The sequence below is a fragment of the Corvus cornix genome, chromosome 1A, assembly GCF_000738735.6.
Source record: "Corvus cornix cornix isolate S_Up_H32 chromosome 1A, ASM73873v5, whole genome shotgun sequence".
NCBI lineage: Eukaryota > Metazoa > Chordata > Aves > Passeriformes > Corvidae > Corvus > Corvus cornix.
Genome location: NC_047057.1, coordinates 33,095,386 through 33,115,911, shown reverse-complemented (window position 1 = coordinate 33,115,911; position 20,526 = coordinate 33,095,386). Strand labels below are relative to the sequence as shown.

The 20,526-nt window shown below is 40.7% G+C and overlaps 2 protein-coding genes across 6 annotated transcripts in view; both read right to left on the bottom strand.

The window, feature by feature from the left end:
* MSRB3 (methionine sulfoxide reductase B3) overlaps nt 1-13,214 on the bottom strand; it is an 81,648-nt gene extending 68,434 nt beyond the window's left edge. The window contains exon 1 of one of the 5 annotated variants that reach the window (XM_039570184.1): nt 13,127-13,214. The gene's annotated coding sequence lies outside the window, so the exon portion shown is untranslated. Of the gene's footprint in view, nt 1-12,614; nt 12,825-13,126 lie in introns of those variants that run through there. The other 4 variants (XM_039570188.1, XM_039570187.1, XM_039570186.1 and 1 more) reach the window with 4 other exon arrangements.
* A 1,109-nt stretch (nt 13,215-14,323) lies between these two features.
* LEMD3 (LEM domain containing 3) overlaps nt 14,324-20,526 on the bottom strand; it is a 43,589-nt gene continuing 37,386 nt past the window's right edge. The window contains exons 10-13 of the mRNA XM_010413838.2: nt 19,741-19,822; nt 16,912-17,017; nt 16,743-16,821; nt 14,324-16,516 (exon numbers count right to left, since the gene is read on the bottom strand). Of these exons, the coding sequence (XP_010412140.2) occupies nt 16,353-16,516; nt 16,743-16,821; nt 16,912-17,017; nt 19,741-19,822 (431 nt within the window). The 3' untranslated portion in view covers nt 14,324-16,352. The remainder of the gene's footprint in view (nt 16,517-16,742; nt 16,822-16,911; nt 17,018-19,740; nt 19,823-20,526) is intronic.

Below are 20,526 nucleotides of genomic sequence, written 5' to 3'. Positions count from 1 at the left end.
ATAAGCATGACACACACCACAGCTGCTCAAGCTCGAGGGGTGCACAAGGCCCTCCCCAGTCCCACGGCTTCCTCAGCTTCCTCACGGTGCCCACAGGCCAGTCCTCCTTCTCCTGTGAAATGGGGTTATACAGTCCAATCTATTGATGGTACTTAGGTATCCTTTTCATATTCTAGCTGGGAAGCTTCAGCAGCAATGCCTTCTATATTCCTCCTGTTAACAGCGGGAGTAGGGAAAGAAGAAGAAAAGTATAAAGGTTGAGATCAGGCAAAAAAACAGAGGAAAGCAGGAAAAGAGAATGAGCAGAAATGCTCACTTGCTCACACTGAGTCCCATTCTGTGATATAAAATTGACAAGCATTTCCTTATGGACTAATACCCTCCATATTTTATCCTTAGGCTGCATAAAGGTTCCCACTGAGGTGAATCAGAGATATTTTTAGGAGTTCAGCCTTTAGTCTGAGCTTTATTACCCAGGCTTTGGTCCTCCATCTAAGACAGATGAGATTCCCACAACAGATTTTAGATTATCATACAGCCTAAAATTATTATCTTTCCAATAAAATAATCATTAAAAATCTTGGAAAACAAACGAGATTCTGAAACCTTTGCACACAGTTCAGCATAATTTCACTGATTTTAGCTGTTGACAAAAAGATATGTTATGTGAGGAGGCACCATATATCTGTGTTTCCATTTATATTAAAATGGTTATCCAGAATAGAAATATGATTTATACTTAGAAAAACACTATATCTGAGCAGAAAACAAAGACATGTATTTAATTTTCATCTAATTACCAAACTGTGCTAACATTCTCTCTAGCATCAGCTGCCTAAAATGGAAAGCTCACAGTCTTTAACAGGAATAACCCTTTCTGGATGCTGAACTGGCCACTGCATTGTTCCCCTCTCCCACTAGAGAAAAAACAGCTTAGCAACAACAAGGCTGGTCTGCTGGTGTGACTAAAGTCCGAGGGTGTGTCCAGGGGCCATATTTTAAAAGCCTGAGAAGTGAGAAGATAATCAAAACAAATTAGTTTTTGAAGACTGTACCCTCCCCAAAAGCAACAAGGGGAAAGGCATATTAATGCCTCCCTGTTCGGCAGCTGGCTCCCATGGACAAGAAAACTGTGGGCTTGGTTTCTCCTTATTTTACCACTAACATTTACACACAGCAGGGCAGTGGTACTGATCCCCTCTAAATAACCGAATAAATGGCCTGTGGGGATGTAGAGGACATCTGTGCTACACTGAGTACAAGGGGAGGAGGGAGGCAATTATTTCTCCTTTAAGTAATGCAGAAGAGGGTCCTTGCTCAAGGGACTCTCACTTGGTCCTTAGGGAGCATTGTAAAATGGAAAGAGATTTCATTAACATAGAGAGAAGACAGTGTGAGCCTTGTGAACAACAGATGAAATGGGAAAAGTGAAACTGCAAAGAGACACAAAAAAGCAGAGACTGCAAGGAAGGGGAGAAACTAGACAAGTAAGGAGTCCCCAAGCCTGGGAAGAAAGGATTCTTGGCTAAGGGCAGAAACCAGTGAGTCTCTCAGCCTTGCAAGTGCTCATACATCTGTCATTTGCACATTGTTTCCCAATAGTTATGACTGGCAATACCTCTCAAAGGAAAGTAAATATAAGTCAATTGGGATTCCCCCCCACTCCTGCTCCTCCAAGATCTCATGCGCTAAAATAGTGCTGAGCTGCACTTTCATTTTCCCTGACTTGGTAGCCTGCCAACATACAGCATGTTCCTTTTACGGCAGTGAGTTTATAACTACAACGGTCATAAACTATTCTTAAATGGGTCTTTTCCGAGAATCACGATCCTTTCAACATCTTGAAAAATTTCTCATCTTTTCCATTCCAGGCAGTCCTCTCCAGCACAGTGGTAAAGATTTAATTGCTTCTGGTGCTCAGATGATGAGATACAAGTGTTCTGGAAATAACCTTTTAATTTAACAATTCCTACTGGCAAACACAAAAGCTTTTTGTGTTGCACACCAATAAAGGATTCATTCTCAATACTAAAAGAAAAAAAAATATTAAAAACTTCTGGGTTACTGCTGTGAATAGAAATATCCAAGGGGTACCCTAGCACTTCAAGACATGAAACCCATTTTTGCTATCAGATTGGTTTGAGTAGGTATGTCTCCCTCCCCACCATTATTTGCATTGTCAGGCTTACTAACACAGCAGTGATAACAAGCTTTCTATTCTATTTTTAATTTGGGAAAAATCCCATGCATCATTCAGCAGAAAGTTAAATACGACTTCCTTTTAAAGCAATGAACAGAAGCCCTTCAACAGAAATTTCTATTCTGCTTTTCTGGAACACCTTTGTACTAGCTTTTACTTCTCCAGGAAAAAAAAAAAAAAAGACTAATTTTGAAGATTAAACAAATACGTAATTTGGAATTGGTGTTCTTTTAAATTGTGTTACACAATACTCTGTAACTCAGCAGACTTTTTCCTCACCTTACAAAGATTATTTGCCTGGGTAATACACAATAGATACGTGACATGAGCAGTTTCTCTTAGGTAGAATATCTCATAAATGAAGCAAAGATAAAGCCTCCAGCTAACTAGTATGACTTAACAGGACTTCCAACCAACACAACAAAAAAGTACACCCTTTTCAAAAGAGCATCGTCTCACTCGTTCCACAATGAGACGAGTGCAAACCAGCCCTGCAGTGGTTTGCTGAGCATGCACTCCTGACCCACACGGAACAGCCAGGCTGCAGGAGGGATGAAGGAAGCTGCCACTTCTGCTGCACAGAGAAGCTGAATTCTCAAACAGACCAGTTAAATTTGATGACCCTCTTTTATGAGGCACTGTAAGGAAATGTAGAAATGACACTTACTAGTTCACGGAAGGAGGCAAGGTCCCTGAACACATCACAGCCAAAACAGTTGTGATTCCAAACACGGTTTTGCCCTCCAGTTTAATGAGTTCTCAGAATAAAATCTGTATCAGTGAATAAAAACTCCCAACACTCCCTGCCACAGCAGGAAACTAAGGCATTCTCAATGGGTGCCATGGAGTTATTACAGTGTATATAGGAAATTAATCAACAATCAGTAGGTCTATGGCCAGAGATTTTAAAGATATTTAAAACTCTTTTAATTGAAAACATGGTTGGTGCTAATATCTGTCTATATGTATATGCACATAATGTGCCCATAGATGCCATGCACCCTACTAGAAAAATAAACTTCCAGTGCAAAAGACACATTTGTCTTGTTTGTATCGTTTAATTCATCCTGCATTCTTCAGCATTTGAAAGCTGAATTATCTCCCTGTATTTGTATCATTTCCTACTTGAGAAAAATATAATTTTTAGATCAGACTCTGAATCAGACCTGATTATCTTGTACTTTGCAAAAATGTTTCTAAGTAAAGGGTTTATAAAATTTAGTTCTGATCTCTCTGTCAGGTAGGATAACTTCATTTCAGAGCAATTCAGGTGGTGGTTTCTTTTTTTATCATCCCAGCTGCTAGAAAAGCACTTCGAGTTAAAGGCATCATAGCTGCCAATCTCTCCCCAGCAGTCTCCCTTAGACGGAAATTTTCCACGTGGCTTTCTCTACAAACCGATACCGCTCCTCACCACCGAGCGGTGCCAGCTGCCTTTGATACAATCACACGCTGCACGGCCCCGTGAGTTGTCCTTCAAACAACATCCTCAGCACACACCGGTCTACGCATGTATCAACAGAACAAAAGCATCCTTTAAAAATGTACCTTTGATCGCACAGATTGTGTCACTATGGTATGCAGAGCAGCCTTATGAATATACAAGGAAACCTCAGCCTTTTCTCCAAAAATATTTTGGAAAAATTATAGCGTATAGAAGCTCTGACTTATTTATTGCACAAATAAAAAAAAAAACCACAAAAAAACCCCATAAAAGAATGCCTTGCACGCTGCAATAGGAACTCCTGAGTCTTCTCTTGTCAAGGGTGTACTTTTATTTTGATGAATAGCAGTGAGAAGACATTACAGCAAGTAAGGAAAGAGTATAACTTAAGCTTTGAGTGAATACCAAATGTTAATGACTGAAAAGAGAGAGCAAGGAAAACTATTTCTGTCCTAACAGCAATAAATTTGATTCAAATATAAGGTCCACTTGATTTTAACCCACTACCCAAATTTTCTGACATTTAATAACCAGGATTATATGTACATCTATTTAGGTAATTACAGGGATGAAAATATTTGTTCAAGACTCTCCTTCTTACAAAAGAAAATGTCAGAGTCATAAAATCACAGAATGGGTTGGGTTGGAAGGGACTTTAAACATCATCTGCTTCCAACTACTCTGCCATGGGCAGGGACACCTTCCACTAGACCAGGTTGCTCAAAGGCCCATCCAGTCTGGCCTCGAACACTTCCAGGGATGGAGGATCTACAACTTTTCTGGGCAACCTGTTCCTGTGCCTCACAACCCTCACAGTCAAGAATTTCTCTGTAATCTAATCTAAACCGACTCTTTCTCAGTTTAAAGCCATTCCCCCTTGTCCTGTCACTCCAGGTCCTTGTGAAAATCCCAGTCCAGCTCTCTCGTAGCCCCCATCAAGTACTGGAAGGGGCTCTAAGGTCTCTCCAGAACCTTCTCCAGGCTGAACAAACCCAGCTCTCTCAGCCTGTCTTCATAGAAGAGGTGCACCAGCCTCTGAATACCTTCCAAAGACAAACATTTTCAGTGAAAAATGTTATGAGGAATCTCTGTGAGTTGAATTGTGATTTTGATTCCAGTGCAGTTTAAAAATGCACAAACATAGCATTTTATTTTTTTAATTAGCTAAATATATTTATATTGTCTGTGCAGCATAAGGATCTGCACCTTTAGGCATCCTAAAGCTATTTTTCAAATCTTGAATAAAACAAGTATTAATTCTAGCAAAACCTGCTTAAATTATTTCCCTTCTCTTCAATTCTCTTTGAAGTGTCCAAAACACGAAGGCGTCTCTTCTAACTCTTTTAATAGATTGAAAATATTTGTTAAACTTCACATTTTTGTCAATCCACATTTCCCAGTCTTAAATGCATTCAAAAGGCAAAAATACTCATCCTATACCCCTCTGGCTGGACTTGCAGTAACCATGCAAAACCTTTTCTGCAAAAAGCACCTACCTTTGGACAAAACCCCCATAAATACTTTCTCCCGCTCTGTTAAAGCAGACTTACAGCAGTGCCAGGCCTGGCAGCAGCCACACAGGCATGCGTGGAGCCCCCTCAAACCGTGGTGCAGCTGGGGTGGCACTGGTCATAGGGCAACAATGCAGCCACCAACTTCGTTCTCCTCTTTCCTAAACCTTCAGCTACTTTCAAGGCTTTGTAATTTAGCTTTCCTCTGGATCAATATTCTAAGATAAATGTTGACGTTTTCTTTGCATAATCTGTCCCTAAAAGTGACATCTGTTCCACTTCCTTCAGCAGAGGCAGCAGCAGGCACACGCAGGCAGCCCCCCCGCCGCAGCCTGCTGTCAGGAACTTCATTAAGCATTGCCCCAAAATGCAGTTTGTTTCTGTCCTACTTGGACTGGTGCTCCAAAAAAAGAAAATCCTACACTTACACCATCAGGACCCCTCCTTTCTGTCTTGGTTCTGGTATTTCACACCACTCTGAGACATCAGAAATTCCCCAGCCACTCAGACATGCCCCCAGAGCGTCCTCTGACCCCAGCACAGGGCCATTCTCCTGTAGTTCACTTCAGCATGTCTCAGTGAGAGCCTTCAGCATTCCTGGTCAGGATAAAACAATGAAGGACATGCCAGCTCTATGTCCACCTTAAGTATTTTTGAAGTAATAATTACTGATTAGAATTCTGATATATTTGCTCAATATGTCATTTTTATACCCTCAGTATGTGCGTACAGAAAGATTCACATTCTCTTAGAGTTATCTACATGTTTGGAAATTCTATGTAGTTGCTTCGCAAAACAAATAAGAAAATTAATAAACCATAACCTATAATCAGTTAAGCCCATCTGCAGATTTCACTCTTTGTAACCCAATACAAAGAAAATAAAACACGCACATCAGATTATCAGGTTGGAAATAGGACTGTTTAAGAAACAGCAGAAGCAATTGCCTGAAGTAGTTGCAGTGACTACTTTCAAACTTGAAATCTGTTGTGCAGACCTTGCTCTGCACAAAACGTGTCAATGGAGCTGCCAAAGCTAATTTTTTTTTTAAAGAGAAATCTTTATCAAAGTCTATCAAGCTTTCCATCTCATTCTTATGAACGGCACTTCAGGAACTTTTAGCCGCATAAATATCAGACTGTAAGAAATTAGGCACACCAATGTTGATCACTATATTCCAAGATGATGGAGCTATCCTGTGCGCCTGAAATCTTTCCCTAAGGCTGCTCTTCCTCTTCTGACAGATTAGGAAATTTATCCTAAGCACTTGGGAAACAAGGAGGGGAAATTGTCAGTAAAAGAGCATGTACCTTGGAGGATTTTTGAAAGGTTTTTGCCTTTACAAAATCTCAAGAGGAAGAGGGTAATATCCATGTTTAAAAAGGAAGAAAAGACTGACTGGTGAATTACATGGCCATAAATCTATCTTCAACACACAGAAAGGTTTTGAAACAAAATACTAAACAATCCATAAATAAGCAATGAAAATTAGAAAGCAGTAAGCCACCATGATGGGCTTGCCAAAATCTAACCCCAGAACTAACATACTTCCCTTCTTTCCTTGTACTCTACAGGCAGAAGGAAAGCAGCAAATCAAAGAGACCTCAAATATAAAATACTTCTAGATAAAGCAAACTGGAAAAGCACCTCTCTTTTGGATCAAGGTCCTATATCACAGGTGCAGAGCTGCTTGAATAAACACACTCGTTCAGTGTTTCTCCTACTGATCAGGGCCAAAACCCAGCAAGTAATCCTACTAAAACTGCAGAGACACCAACCTCCAAGGGGTGTGAAACACCCTGAAGAGCTGAGCAGAACTCAAGATGGTCTTAATAAATTGGAGAAATGGTCAAAACCCAGCAAGATAAAATTCAATACAGCCAAGTACAAAGAATCACATTTGAACTTTAAAAGAAATCTTCAAATGCACAAAACAATCAAAAGTAAGAATTCCAGATTAGCAGCAGTACAGCAGAAAAGGATGTCAAGGTTACAGTGACAGTAAATTGAGCCAGCAGTGTGAAAGTATTAAAAATAATTTAAAAAGGCAGATAACAATCTGGAGTTTATTAAAAAGAGAAACATAATACATAACAGGAGGGACTGGGGAGGAAGTCTGGTCTGCTCAGTAACAGTGAGGTGTCAGTTGGAATATGCTCCTGGTTTGGGGTGTAGGACAGAGACAATTGAGGAAAGCCCAGAGGAGAAGTAAAAACAAAAAGAGTGGTTCAGAAAGACAAATCCCTGCAAAAAATTTTAAGCCTTTGGCTTGTTTAGTCTACAAGAGTGATTGTGGAAATGGGATAATGCTCTGAAAATCTTCCTCTCAAATAGCATTACATCACTCAGCTATTACACTGTCTTTATTACTGCCACAGTTATTACTTGACTGTCATTAGAGCAAAATGTACTGGTCTGTAATTCATATGTAACTGAGCAACAAAAAGGGCTTGTTTTTCCCCAGACTGCTACTGTATTTCACATTTTAAGACTTCATGGGAAGAGCCTAGAGTCTTGCAAAATATCTATTATAATCCTTCCCAACATGGTTCAACAACTGCTAGAATAAATTGGTACAAACCAGCACCTCTCAAGTTCAGAGGCAAGTAGCAAAGCTGCCTTGTTTTTGGATGAGGGATGCCAGGTAGCAGTTTAGATACCAGGAGCATCTGGTGGGTCCCTTCCCCAGTGAGCCACTAATTTGCTGCAAGATCTTGTCCCTTTCATGAACTTGCCTTTAAGTAAAAGCAGGAGTACACAGAACAAACACGTACACAGACAATTTGGTTTCTTGCATGAAAAGCGATGTTAAGAGGTGTGCCGTCAGCACAGTGTACTTTTCCACCATGTACACAAAAGATCTGATGAAACACTGATTTTAATTCTGAAAAAAAAAAGGAAAAAATGAAGATACAGTCTAAAAGTACATTGCAAGCAGTTAAATATTAAAGCTTTGACCAACAGGCTGATTTTCCTTTTCTGTAGCCATTCAAAAGCAGAGATGATAATGCTATAGAAAACCCAAATCATTTTATTGTAGAGTTTCTGAATTTGCATCTCAAGGCTGTTATTTCACAGTTGACTGATCCACCTCTATTTTTCTACCTATCCCTGAGCTGGCAGCCAAAGCATCTGCTCCTGTCTTATTCCCATCTCTCTCACACACTTGTGCTATGGCTACTGACAGCGGTGTTGGCGTGCAGGAGTGGAAGCCTAACCAATCTGACCTGCAAGCCTTGGTTTCAGCATTGTGCAGACTGGATCAGTGCACTACTGAATCACTCATTAGTACAAATCCAACTTGAACTGAGTGTAAGCTCTGACTGTTCATCATCAGGACACATTAGGATGGATCTGCACTGGTTTTATATTTAATATCGGGCTTCCTCCCAGCAGCAGAATGGTGACAATCTGACCCAGGTGGCAAAGCCTGCTTGTATATTTAACCATTTTTCTTAGTCAACTGAGCAACTTTATATCAAGCCAAAGCTTGCTCTTGAACCAGCTGCAGGAAAGCCAAGGACAGACTCACTGTGCTGCATGAACTGAAAGAGACATGCATGCAGCTCTCACCCACCAACCCACCTCGAAGGTCCTCGAAGTTGTTAAAATCACCTACACTCTCTGTGCAGGCAGCTGGAACAGCCTCACCTGCGGATTTCCCTGAGAACCATGCACTGGGTAATGGAGAGGAACAAGAACAGTGCAATCCTTCAGCCAGAAGGAACACTTTGTGGGCTGCTTTCTTTTGGCAGCAACTGGCACAGATCACTTCCCCAGGAAGCTGCTAAGGTTCCATGTGTTGAATTTTTTTCCACTTTCATTGTGTGGTGAGAGTGAAAGTAGTGGCATTTGGCAGCTACATTCCATCAGCGCTATTGTTATTCCCTGGTAGTAGGGATTTGTTTTCCATCAGGTGAAACACAAAGGCGTTGTCCCCTTTTGGAAGAACACGGAGTTAAAGAGACCCATGGGGAAATACTTCCAAATGCCACGCACAACATTACTCTTAAAATTTCTTGGATGAGGTAGCATAGCTTCCCAACAAAACAATGTGTTAGCATGCTATGTGCATTTTGCTAGGCTGCTGCCCACAGTTCAAAGAAATCATCAGTCCTGATGTTCAGAAACTACTGAAAGGAAAGAGTAAACTGGGGAACTCTACAGAAGTCCTGTCCTTAGACTTTGTCTGTGCAACACTCAAAAGCTGAATTGTGTTTAAATCCAAAACTTTCTGGAAATAAAGAAGTACTCACACTATTAATTATTTTACAAAACAATGCTAAACTATAATTTAAGTCTGTGAGGACAGCAAAACTGTATTAGCACCTTACAAGTGTAAGTATTGTTCTTGCCTGTTTTGGGCTAGTATTGTTCAATTCCTCAGATCTTAAATCCTTATTGCAAAAAGCCTCTTTATTCCCAGCTCCGGTTGCTAGATTGTGTGGTTTTCAGATAATGCAGAATTGAGGTTGCTAAATGAGAACCAGAAGGTTGGAGCTAAGCAGATATAATTTCCAATTACCTCACCATAAATGGGGTTCTCAAAGAATTCTTCTACCCTATTTTCAGACAAAAAATACAGATCAGCATCTTCACAGACTAAAGACACAAAAATCCCTGTTAAAGCACACAATGACATTCTTCATCTTCTGGTAGAAGTTAATAACGCAATATGTGTTCCCTTCCTTTTCTTAAGTGGTTGGTTGAAAATTACTTTAAAAACACCACTAGTTGGTTACACATTCACAAATTGCCACAGAGAAGGACTTAGATCTTAAGTTTCGTGCTTTTTTTTTAAGCTAGTACATATTAATAGCTCACTGAGAACCAAAGATCCTTCTGAGGGAAATGAAGCCTCTGAAAAGATAACAATAAATCCTATCAAAGCAAGGTGAGAAAGGGAAGGGAAAGTTAACCTGTAGCCACTTCTTTCTCTATAAGACACTAAGAAAAAATGCCCCAAAATCTCCCAGGATTTTGTTGTTCTGTTTAAAAGGCCTCTGTCTTGTGTAGGGAAAGTAACCTCTAAATAACTCCATGTATGGACACAATTATTCCAGAGCAAGAAACACCCTATTTCTGTCTAGCCTTGTAGTTTGTTCCAAAATAAGCATACCGTCTTCAGAGTTACTGAGGGGAAGATAAATCCACACCTAACTTTATTCAACAGTAATTCCTAATTACAACATCATAAACACACCAGGAATTTGAGGGTCCATTTTTGGGGGGGTCTTTCGGCTAAGGAACCCTTAAACTAGAGCTAAACCAAGTTATAATTAGGCTGATGTTTATCCCACTTTCCCATCAGCTAAAGCCTCCATAGCTTGAGTTCATACATAGCCTGCGTGCTGCTCAAATTGCAGCTTTTAATGAAAAAGAAAAATAATAGGGGAAAAGAAGGTCATATTCCCTACCTCTGACTAATATAATGCTGCATGTAGCTTAAGAGTTGCTCTGTAATGAGGACACACTCACTTGAATTATGCAGCTCAACAAAGCAATCTCCAAATTGGATGGCTTTACTGCATTGCTGGCTTGTAGCAATGCCAGTCAGATGCAGACAGGCAGACTTCTTAACCTTCTGTCTGAGAAGATTAAATCCTTAACAGAGTGTTCTCTTCTCTCCCCTACTGACTTTTATTCCCCCATCTTTTAAAATAAATAACAAAAGAACTGTTAACCATCCACCTAATAGAGAAATTCTGTTTTCTAGCATTTCTAGTGTAATAAATAGGCTGGGTCTCCAATGACACAGAAACGAGTATCAGCTTACAAAGCTGGCAAAACACAAGTAGGTAAACAAGATCCTCCCATACCTTCATAAATAACAGGGCAAAGGACCAAATATCTCCCTCACGTGCAAGTTGCCCTATTGAACAGCTGTAAGGAATTCTTATGGTATGTACAAACAAAAAATAAGAAATTCTTAGAGTATGTACAAACATAAACATCTGAATTAACTAACCCCTGTGAGAGCATGTAACTGCTACCACTTGGAAAAATGAGCAAGGTCACTCAGTCAAAAGACTTTATTTTTGTCTAGGATCAACTGCTTTATATGGCTTTGCTACCAAATATAGAAACATTACTCCATCTACAAAGGCATTGTTTTTAAAGATTGTACTTTTGGAAGAAAAACAGAATTGTTTTTTCCTCCTAAAAAATCTTTCCAAATGTGTATTATAAAAAGATCCAAGGAATATCAAACAGGAAAAGGACCAACCAACCACATTCTGGACTGAACTATATATTATTTAACTCCACTAACTTCAGTGGTTTTAACACAGCAATGCAGAACTTTATTTTTTTTTTAATTCCTTTTTTAATCTCAGAATTCCAGGATTATTTAGTAACTCTGGTCAAGGTGCTGACCATATTTAATTCCCTACATAAATTTTAAAAGACAGTAGAGAAATAGTGTTCTAAAATAAGCCATGTCTAAAGCGAGGCAGGCGATTCTTTTAGAAACTATGAGCAAACGTCTGATTAAGATGACAAGCCACATGGAAACTACTCCCAGAATCAGACTTAAAGGGCACTGTTACCAACCAAATTTGGCAGACAAGGAATCATGACAAACTGCAAAGGCACGCAGCAACGTAACAAGAAGTTGGGAATCATCAGCAAATAAGACAGAAAGCACTTGTGTTTACTCAGCAAGGGCAAGAACATAAGCAGGACAAATTCTAAGCATTAAATTCTGGATTCAGATGAGTGGCACTGTGCCATAATGGGAGTGGAGATGGCTCTTCCATTGCCATAAACAAGCCGTATTAGTAAGGCAAAGTATCTGCCTATTGCAGATTTCTCATTCTGACATCTATGTGTCCAGAGAGTGCACTTTCAGAACCGTTTTAATTGTAGCAACAGAGAAAGAGCTAAGAGCATGACATATATATCTACATATATCTACACTTTCCTAAATGCTGTGTTTAGGGTCAGAACACTTACAGAGATTACCTTACAGCATTTGTCACTAGATAACCGTTGACATCTGGCCTTATCTGTAGATAACTAGTGTTAGATTTAGCATTTTTAATACACAGTTGTGCTTGTTTAAAACCACTGTGCTTAAAGACAGTCTTTGTTCTTAAGAGGGTGATGTCTGAAAATTCAGCTCAAGCAGGAGAGACAGCATTTATAGCTAATTTGTCAAATACTACAGGAAGCTTAATTAAGTCTCATTTCTGTTTCCAGGAATATTAAGATGCACCAAGTACAGCTACATCAACTTGGGCAGGGGACAGTAAGAAATAAATTATACTTTATCCTGTGCATCAATTGTATCTGTCAGAAGAGTAACACCAAACAAACCTAGTCAGCAAACACACTGGGCTTCCTTAGAAAAACACAACCAAATTCTGAGCTCATTTGTGAAGTTTAAGCTCCTTTCTTGACCCAGCGCTGCACAATTTACCGAGCTGGCAACCGCGGCTGAACTGAACTCATTACGCACTCGGTCAAGCGCTGCTTCCTCGAGCCAGCTATTCCGCTGTGCACCCCGTTTCAGAGTCAGGAGCTCCCAGCTCCAGCGCAGGACAGCCGGAGCCAGGGGCTGCGCCGCGCCAGCGTCCAGGCGCCGCGGCGGCCACAGGAACGGCACAGCCAGGATGCGGCCGGGATGCGGCCGGGATGCGGCCGGGATGCGGCCGGGATGCGGGGATAACGAGCGCTGTCAGGGGCTCGCTCCGCGACACGGGGACCGACTCGACCGACCTCCGACCCCAGCCCCGCTCTCGGCCGCCAGCAGGGCCCGCGGGGTCCCCCTCAGCGCCGACCCGCTCCCCTCTGCTCCCGCCGCAGCCCCGGCAGGTGCGGCCCGGCCCGGCCGGCCCGGCCCCCCGCGCCGCCGGGGCCGCTCCTCCCCTCGCCCCCGCCGCAGCCCCCGGCCCGCCCTCTCCGCGGCACGGCAGCGGGGGCCCGTGTGGAGGCGGGGGGCCGGGCGCAGCTCCTACCTGCGGTTCCTACCTGCGGTTCCTACCTGCGGCTCCTGCGGCGGCCGCCAGCGCCAGGCAGAGCGCGGGGAGCAGCGGCGGCGGCGCAGCGCGCATGGGAGCGGCCCGAGGGAGCGAGCGAGCGGCCCCGGCCCCCCGCCCCGCGGGAGCGCAGTGACGGGCCCGCCGCCCGGGGAGCATGACGGGAAATTCCTGGGCACCGGCGGCCAACGCCAAATATGAACATGGAGCCGGGAGACTCCTGCCGCACTCCCGGCACGACCCGGCAGCGCGGGGAGGCGGCCGGGACCCCGTCCTGTCCCGTCCCGCCCCGCCGCCGCGGCAGGGCCGGAGTGCCCTGTCCTAAAGGGTTAAAGGGTGCGCTTCGGGCAGGCCGACGAAGAGGCTCCTCGCCCTTTTAAAGTGACGTTCCTGCAGCTCCAAGCAGGGCTCCGGCCAGAGCGCTCTGGCAGAGTGGAGACAGCCCCGCCGTGACCGTCAGCTGCCTGCGCGGCGCCGGCCGGGAGCGGGGGCAGCGCTGTCAGCGCCGCAGCGGCTCCGGCCCACGGCTCCCACCCGGAGCCAGCTCCTGACTTCAGCACCGGCCGCGACACTACGACAGCGCTCAATGCCCACCGCGCCTAGCTTCCAAAAAAGAGGGAACTGAACGACATCGAACTGCTCCCTCCTCCTGCTCCCCTTCCCGCGGGACAGGTATACACGTACGCGGGGCAAGTGAATGTAAATAATGGACTTACACACCCTTCTTTGCTCCTCCTATCCCCCAAACCTTCAACTTGTCACTAGAATATTTTTAAAACAGCGTTAAGATAATGACAGGAAAAAAAGCCAATCTTTTCTGTTTGTTAGTCTATCAACATCCCTTTGATGGCTTTTTGTATCTCAAAATACAAGAAAGAGGCTGAAAGCACAAGGTTAAGGCTCTTCACCCCTGTCTTTTAACAGGTCAGACAACACGGCATGTCTGCAACTTAGGAATCAAGGTAATGCCTCTGCACTCCCTGCGTACAAAATCAGGACTAAAGTCAAGCTGACAGACAGTTAAGTGAAGCTCAGCTCTATCTGTCAGCTCATGGTAGCACCTGTTCACATCTCAACAAATACTAAAAATTAGTTAGGTGGCTGTAACAAATTAATCTCCCCCTCTGCCCCCAGATGAGAAAAGTAGTTGAGTCAGAGACACCCAAATATCTAGAAGGTGAGACACATATAAAAACCCCTAATAAACCTTTAATTCGAGTCTGTTTTGGTTTTTTGTTTGTTTTTACAGGATAGGGTGACAAGTTACAACAAACATCTGATTTTTCTCAAATGTTCAGATATCATACATATTCCCCTCTGTCTTGCAGGAAGGGATATTGGTCAACTTAACAGTTTAAGGTAAAATAAGCTGCATAATAGTACATATTACAATTAAAATGTACAGTGTTTACAAGAAATATATTTTAGAAGCAAGATAGATGCATTTGCATCAAGGCGACCTTTTAAAATGCCACAGCTATTTTTACATTCACTCTTGCAACAGGTCACAAGATGGGGTCACTAAGGTCAGGTTAACAAATCACTATGATGCACATCAAATACAACAAAATTAGTTTATATACATATATAATACATATACATGTATATTATACATATACATATATGTATATAGTAAAACTCATCAAAAATCTACCAGACCTGGCACAATCCACTTACCCATAAAAATATGTACTTGTCCTTGGTAAGTAGAATTCTGCATGGCTGATTATATATTATATATACTCATTCATTAGCATCTGAGACATAAAACCGAGGATTTAAAATTTTTCGGTTAACAAACTCTCCAATAATAAACATGGTGCCCACAAAAGCACAAAGGTAAGGCACAATAGGATTTCCTGTTGCAGAATAGTGTGCATCATGTTTACTTAACCGTAAGAAAAACGTGCATTATTTGTGCAAGTTCATGCTGCAGATCCATCATATCTACAAAGTAAAGTGAGTTTCAGTAAAATTTGTGGGACTGGTGTGCTTCCAGTCTCACCTCCTACAGGATGTTCAGCTGGATAAATAGGTAAAATTGTTGTAGGACTGGGGATTAGTAAAGCCAATAATCTTAGATTTGCAACTAAGCTTCTCAGCAACAATTTTGTACTTCTAGGTAAACGTAAGTAAATTTACAAGCCTGGAATCACAAGATTTACTGTCAGCTGCACGAGTTTGCATGAGCCAAAATTGTTGCAAGGAAGTATGTACCTTTTAAAATTTTAACAGATAAATGGTTAATTAAAACATGTTATAATGTACTGGGAATGTCACTTAATCCAATGGTATTTTGTCACAGCCCTGACACTTGTAACAATAAATACAGCTTTTCACAAAATATTTTTCCAGTATCTGCCAATTGCTTCTTTATTGCTCACAAATTTGAATTCATTACAATTGGTATCAGACCTTTCACACAAAATCAGTCAGGTATTTTATATAAAACCTATAAAAGATATTTAACCTGTATCCAACACTTTTAGGTATTTGGCCTCTTGTCATGGTACAGCCAAAACCATATAAAACAATAGGTTTTGAATAAAATAGGAAGCTTATTTGCTGCTTCGATGCAGACATCCTCACAGAACACAACCCTTTTTGCCATCACCAGCATTTACATCTATATACAAAACCCAGTACATCGGCATTCAGTTCATCTTCCCTCACACTGATACGCAACCACTAATGCCAAATTCACCTTCCCCATACCCCAGCTGCAGAAAAAGATTCTTATACAGCAACAAAAAACTAGTATTGACTCAAATTTTCTTTTAACTTAGTCACCATCAGGAACTGTAGGTTGCTTGTTACAAAATACCCACAAGATTATTTCACAGGAAACTATGGAAATACAGGAAGTCTTCTTTTCTCCATGCTTTTGTATTATCAAAAACACTTCTTGGTGCAAAAATACAGTCACCACATCTGCAAATGTATAATGAAATCGGTATTCCTCATGCAAAACTTAAATGCATTGGTTTACTATAGCCCTGGAAAACTTCGTGAAACAACTTTTTTTCTTTTTCTTTATTGTCAGCTCAGTATTACTGCCTCACTGCTAAGTCCCTTTGGAAACAAGATTTCTGGAACGTTCAAACTTTTATTTAATTCATTAAAGTATTACATACAAAAAGCACTAAAAAAGGAAGACGGCAGCTGAACAGGAACATTCCTGTTGCAAGTAACAGTCCTAGCAGTTGTAGAAAGTTTTCTCAGGAACTTCCCTGAGAATTAGTTGTGCCTGTCCGAAGACGCAGATGTGACATAGAGTTCATGTGTTTGTTTGATGGCTTCAGTGGAGTGTTACAAGTAAGAGCCTGGGGAAAACGATGATGATACCGATCTAGTCGCAGGTATTTTACTGTTACCAGCTTTCCTATGAGGCAAAGAAATAGGAAAAGAGAAACCTTCTAGTTCAGTATTACTGCATTTTGCTTCAAGATGTAAAAACACATATATGTCATTACATCAAAATTAGTTTACCAGTTTTTTTGTTACTGCTCAATACTTTAGACACAAGACATTTCGCCATTTAAAAGAACTGCAACTGCACCCATCTTCTGTAATTTCTACATGTTTTGTTATAAACTCCCATTCCTTACCATCAAACCAAGAGCCATGTAATGCCTTGAAAGCCTTTCCAGCATACTCCGGGGAGAGACACTTGACATATACACAGCCCTAAGCAAGAGAGAGAGGGGTTTGGGTTTTTTGCAAGTCCAGTTGAAAAGGATGAACAAACTATTAAGATGTTACTGGAAAGACACTCACCTCACGTGAATTTTTGTCTACGGCAATATGAACAATTCCATCATTATCACTACATTTCTCCAAGATTGCTTCTTGAATTGCTAGATGCCAGTGATCACCTATTTCCCTAGGCAAACAACGAAAGATTTAATGGATTACATAATTTTTAAAACATTCACAACATTCTCATACTTCCCCCACTTTGTCTGGTTTCTCTGTAACTTGACAATTTTCTGGTAAATGCCTCTGGGACAGATTTAGTACTTTTCCTACTAAACACAAAGCAAATTGGCTCCTATAGTCCACTTAAGAAAATTCAACCCCAGAAATCAAAAGGAATAACCTCTATTTGGGAGGGTGGGGTGTTGTCCTAAAATGGGCTTATCAAAGTGATGCTTAGACTGATATTTTAAAAAACATGTTTCTGCCTTGCATAGTAAATGTCTAGAACACACAACAAAGTCTGCTGCTGTGATGTGAAGGTTCACAATGTACAAATGAACAAGCTGGACAAGTTGTTCTCTTGATATGTGTCCTGACTTTTGGCAGTAGAAAGATGATTATTTGCTGTGCTAACATTAATAAAAACAAATTAACTGGTATATTCCCTAGATGATTCTCCAGTCAAGAAAAAAGACCTCTTTCATGGGGCTGCTTCTAACAGCTACTGGTATACCACTGAAAAGAATTCAGTCATTACTGTTAGTATACAGTCACTTAAAGAGCAGCTAAAACTAGTTTTGTTAAACATACCTTGTACCCACAGCAAACATCAAAACAATACTTGACAATCTAATCACAAAAACATTCTGTGTTTTAGGTGGTCAGTGAAAGTATTCATCCCTTTCAGATCTGGGACAAGAACATAAGCCTCCTTCCTCTAATGACACAAGCAGATTAATAATACAGTCTGTCTTGCACTGAGGGTTTTGGATTTTTGTTTGTGTCTGTGTTTTCTTTAAGATAGTTCTTATCATACTCTAGCAGTTATTTCCCTGAGCAACAGTCCTCTGAAAAACAGCTCACAGAAGAGGAATGGGCTAGGGAGTACAAGATGGAATTGGAGGAAGTATCCCACTATGAACTATAACCCAGCAGTCCAGTAATGGAGCTAGGTCAAATTCCAAAAGAAAAGGTCTACAAAAAGTCAATGTATTAGAAGTCGCAATGTTCAAAACAGCTGACTGGACATAGACATTAAAGACAAGTGTCAAAACACAACAACTCCCAGTCTATTAATGTGGGGGCTTTTTAATGCACCTGTTGGGCATGGACTGGGTCAGTACTGAAAAACACTGAGGCTTACAGCAAAGATACAGGTTAAAAAGGGAGATTGTTCTGACAAAAATAACATCTCAGTAATTAGTTCCGTTAACAGAAGACATTTTGAACTGCTAACATTCTGAAACAGGAAAGTAGCCAATACAACATACCAATAAATATTACAGTGAAGCTTCAGGAACGGACTTATTTTAGTACCACTCAGACTAACCAGTATAGCTCACAAAGTCTTTTTTGAAGCAAGGACAATAAGGATGTTGATCTCACTTAAAACTCTCTGTAAATCTCATGTTTTATTTAATCGTCCTACAGGAGGATCAATTTGCTTCAAGAACAACACCTAAAATTTCAGTCTTGCTTGCCCTACTGCAACCCGAAAATTACTACAGAAGCCACAGAACCTGGTGTCTTCGACCAGTCATTAAGTCTCAAAGCCCTTGAGAAAAGGTTTTTAGAGTACTTCTCTGGTCTAGGGGTAACACTGTCCCCAGCCAAATTAGCTAACAGCTTTTCAGTTAACAAGGCAAGGAACTGAAGTAATTAGGTGTGGTTAGAAAAAAGGCTGAAGAAATACATCCAAACCTTGCAATCACTTGTGTCCATACTGTGATGTCCACCCCTATTTCCTGTTCCTCCCTGTCCTAATCAATAGGTTTATTTTCCATTCAATTTCTTATATTCTTCAGTCCCAACTATTTACCCTCTAAGACACAGAATCTTCATTTTTCCCTTGTATAATCACACTGAGGAATAATTTACTCCAGAGAAGTTACTGGATTCCCTGTATCTCTTTACAGTGGAAAAAGAGACTTCAAAGACTGGACAGGATTATCTGGCATAACCTGTGTGTTAGTTCCCAACTCCTACCATGATCCAGAGCCAAAGAGGATATAACAGAATAGTGGAGCGGATGAAGATTTCAAAGACTACCAAAAAAATTAATTATTTTTCCTTAACTCTTGGTATGAGAAACAAGGCTTGTTATTCATTCATACACACTACATACTTTAGAATTATGAGAATTACATGAGCATTAGAAACCAGTACTCAAGACTAATTTGTTCCCACTACAAAAATCCATTTGCTTCAAAATTAGGCAGTCACAGTGCCATAAAGTAATAAGTGATTTAAATTCAGCCTTTTAAATGCAAACTGTGCAAGCTCTGTAACAGTCCAAATACTCCAGAATACTTAACAATACTTTAAAAACTTATAATCTGTTGTCAGGCCACATGAGTCTCCTCTGTCAGCTGATACAATTGAACATTCACAAATTTAACTAATAGAGAAAGATCAGTCATTGCTCCAAATAGTTTGCCTATATGCCACATCCTTGAAGGAGTGAGCCAAAGATACAGAGCAATCCAATGAGGGACAGAAGACAGACAGTTAAGATTTTTTTTTTTTGTCTTCTCATAGATGTTAAGAGAAAAAAAATTTTTTTTATAACCCGTATGTTTGTTTTAACATGTTCATGTTTCTTCACTTCTTCCAAACCCCTTTCAGAGGAAAGAAACGGACTCCTCTAAAAGAATACAGAAATACAGATAGATGACTGGTTTTACTTACATAACTGGATCAAACATATTGCGAATCTTTAGACACGGTGTCAAGCTGTTCGGTGGTGAATTTCTTCTATCTAGATGAAATGCTAAAAAGAAAAATAAATTCAATACGAATTATTGACAGGCATAATACCATTGAGTTAAGAAGTGTCAACTTTATACATTAATACCTTTCTAGTTTTACTCAGAAGAAAGTTTCCTTCATATATGAAAGAATTCAAGCAGATCAAGTTTTGCACAGTCTTCTACTACACTGAAGAAAACATACCATATTTAGTTGAATTTTCTGTATTTAAAACTTTTACATTTAAGGCACTCTCTTATATCCAGGCCACATGGAAGGAATTCAGGATATTTTAAAAAATACCATATCCTTGAAAAGAAAGGATTTGCTTTCTATCTCCATGAAAAGACACATATATGTAAAACCTGGAGTAGGTTTTTGGAACTGCAAGTTAACCATTCAGTTCTAACTGCCTGATGAATTTTCATTTCTTCCACTTTTGGGGCAATTTGCTACCCATCTGGCTAGCAAATAGGGAGACCTTAAGATGGATGTTGCAGTGCGTCTGTAGTGCAGTAACATGTCAAGAACCTCTACAAGGACAGGGCTTTTGTAGCCCTAAATGACCACACATGATCAGAAGCTTCTAAAAATCTGAAATGAAACATATCAGAGGATAAAACAGATGTAAGAAGAAAAATGAAAATCAAAAATAACAGTAACTCAAAGCTGAATGCTGCCATGAAATACATTCTGAAATTCTAAAATAAATATTAAATTCTCTAA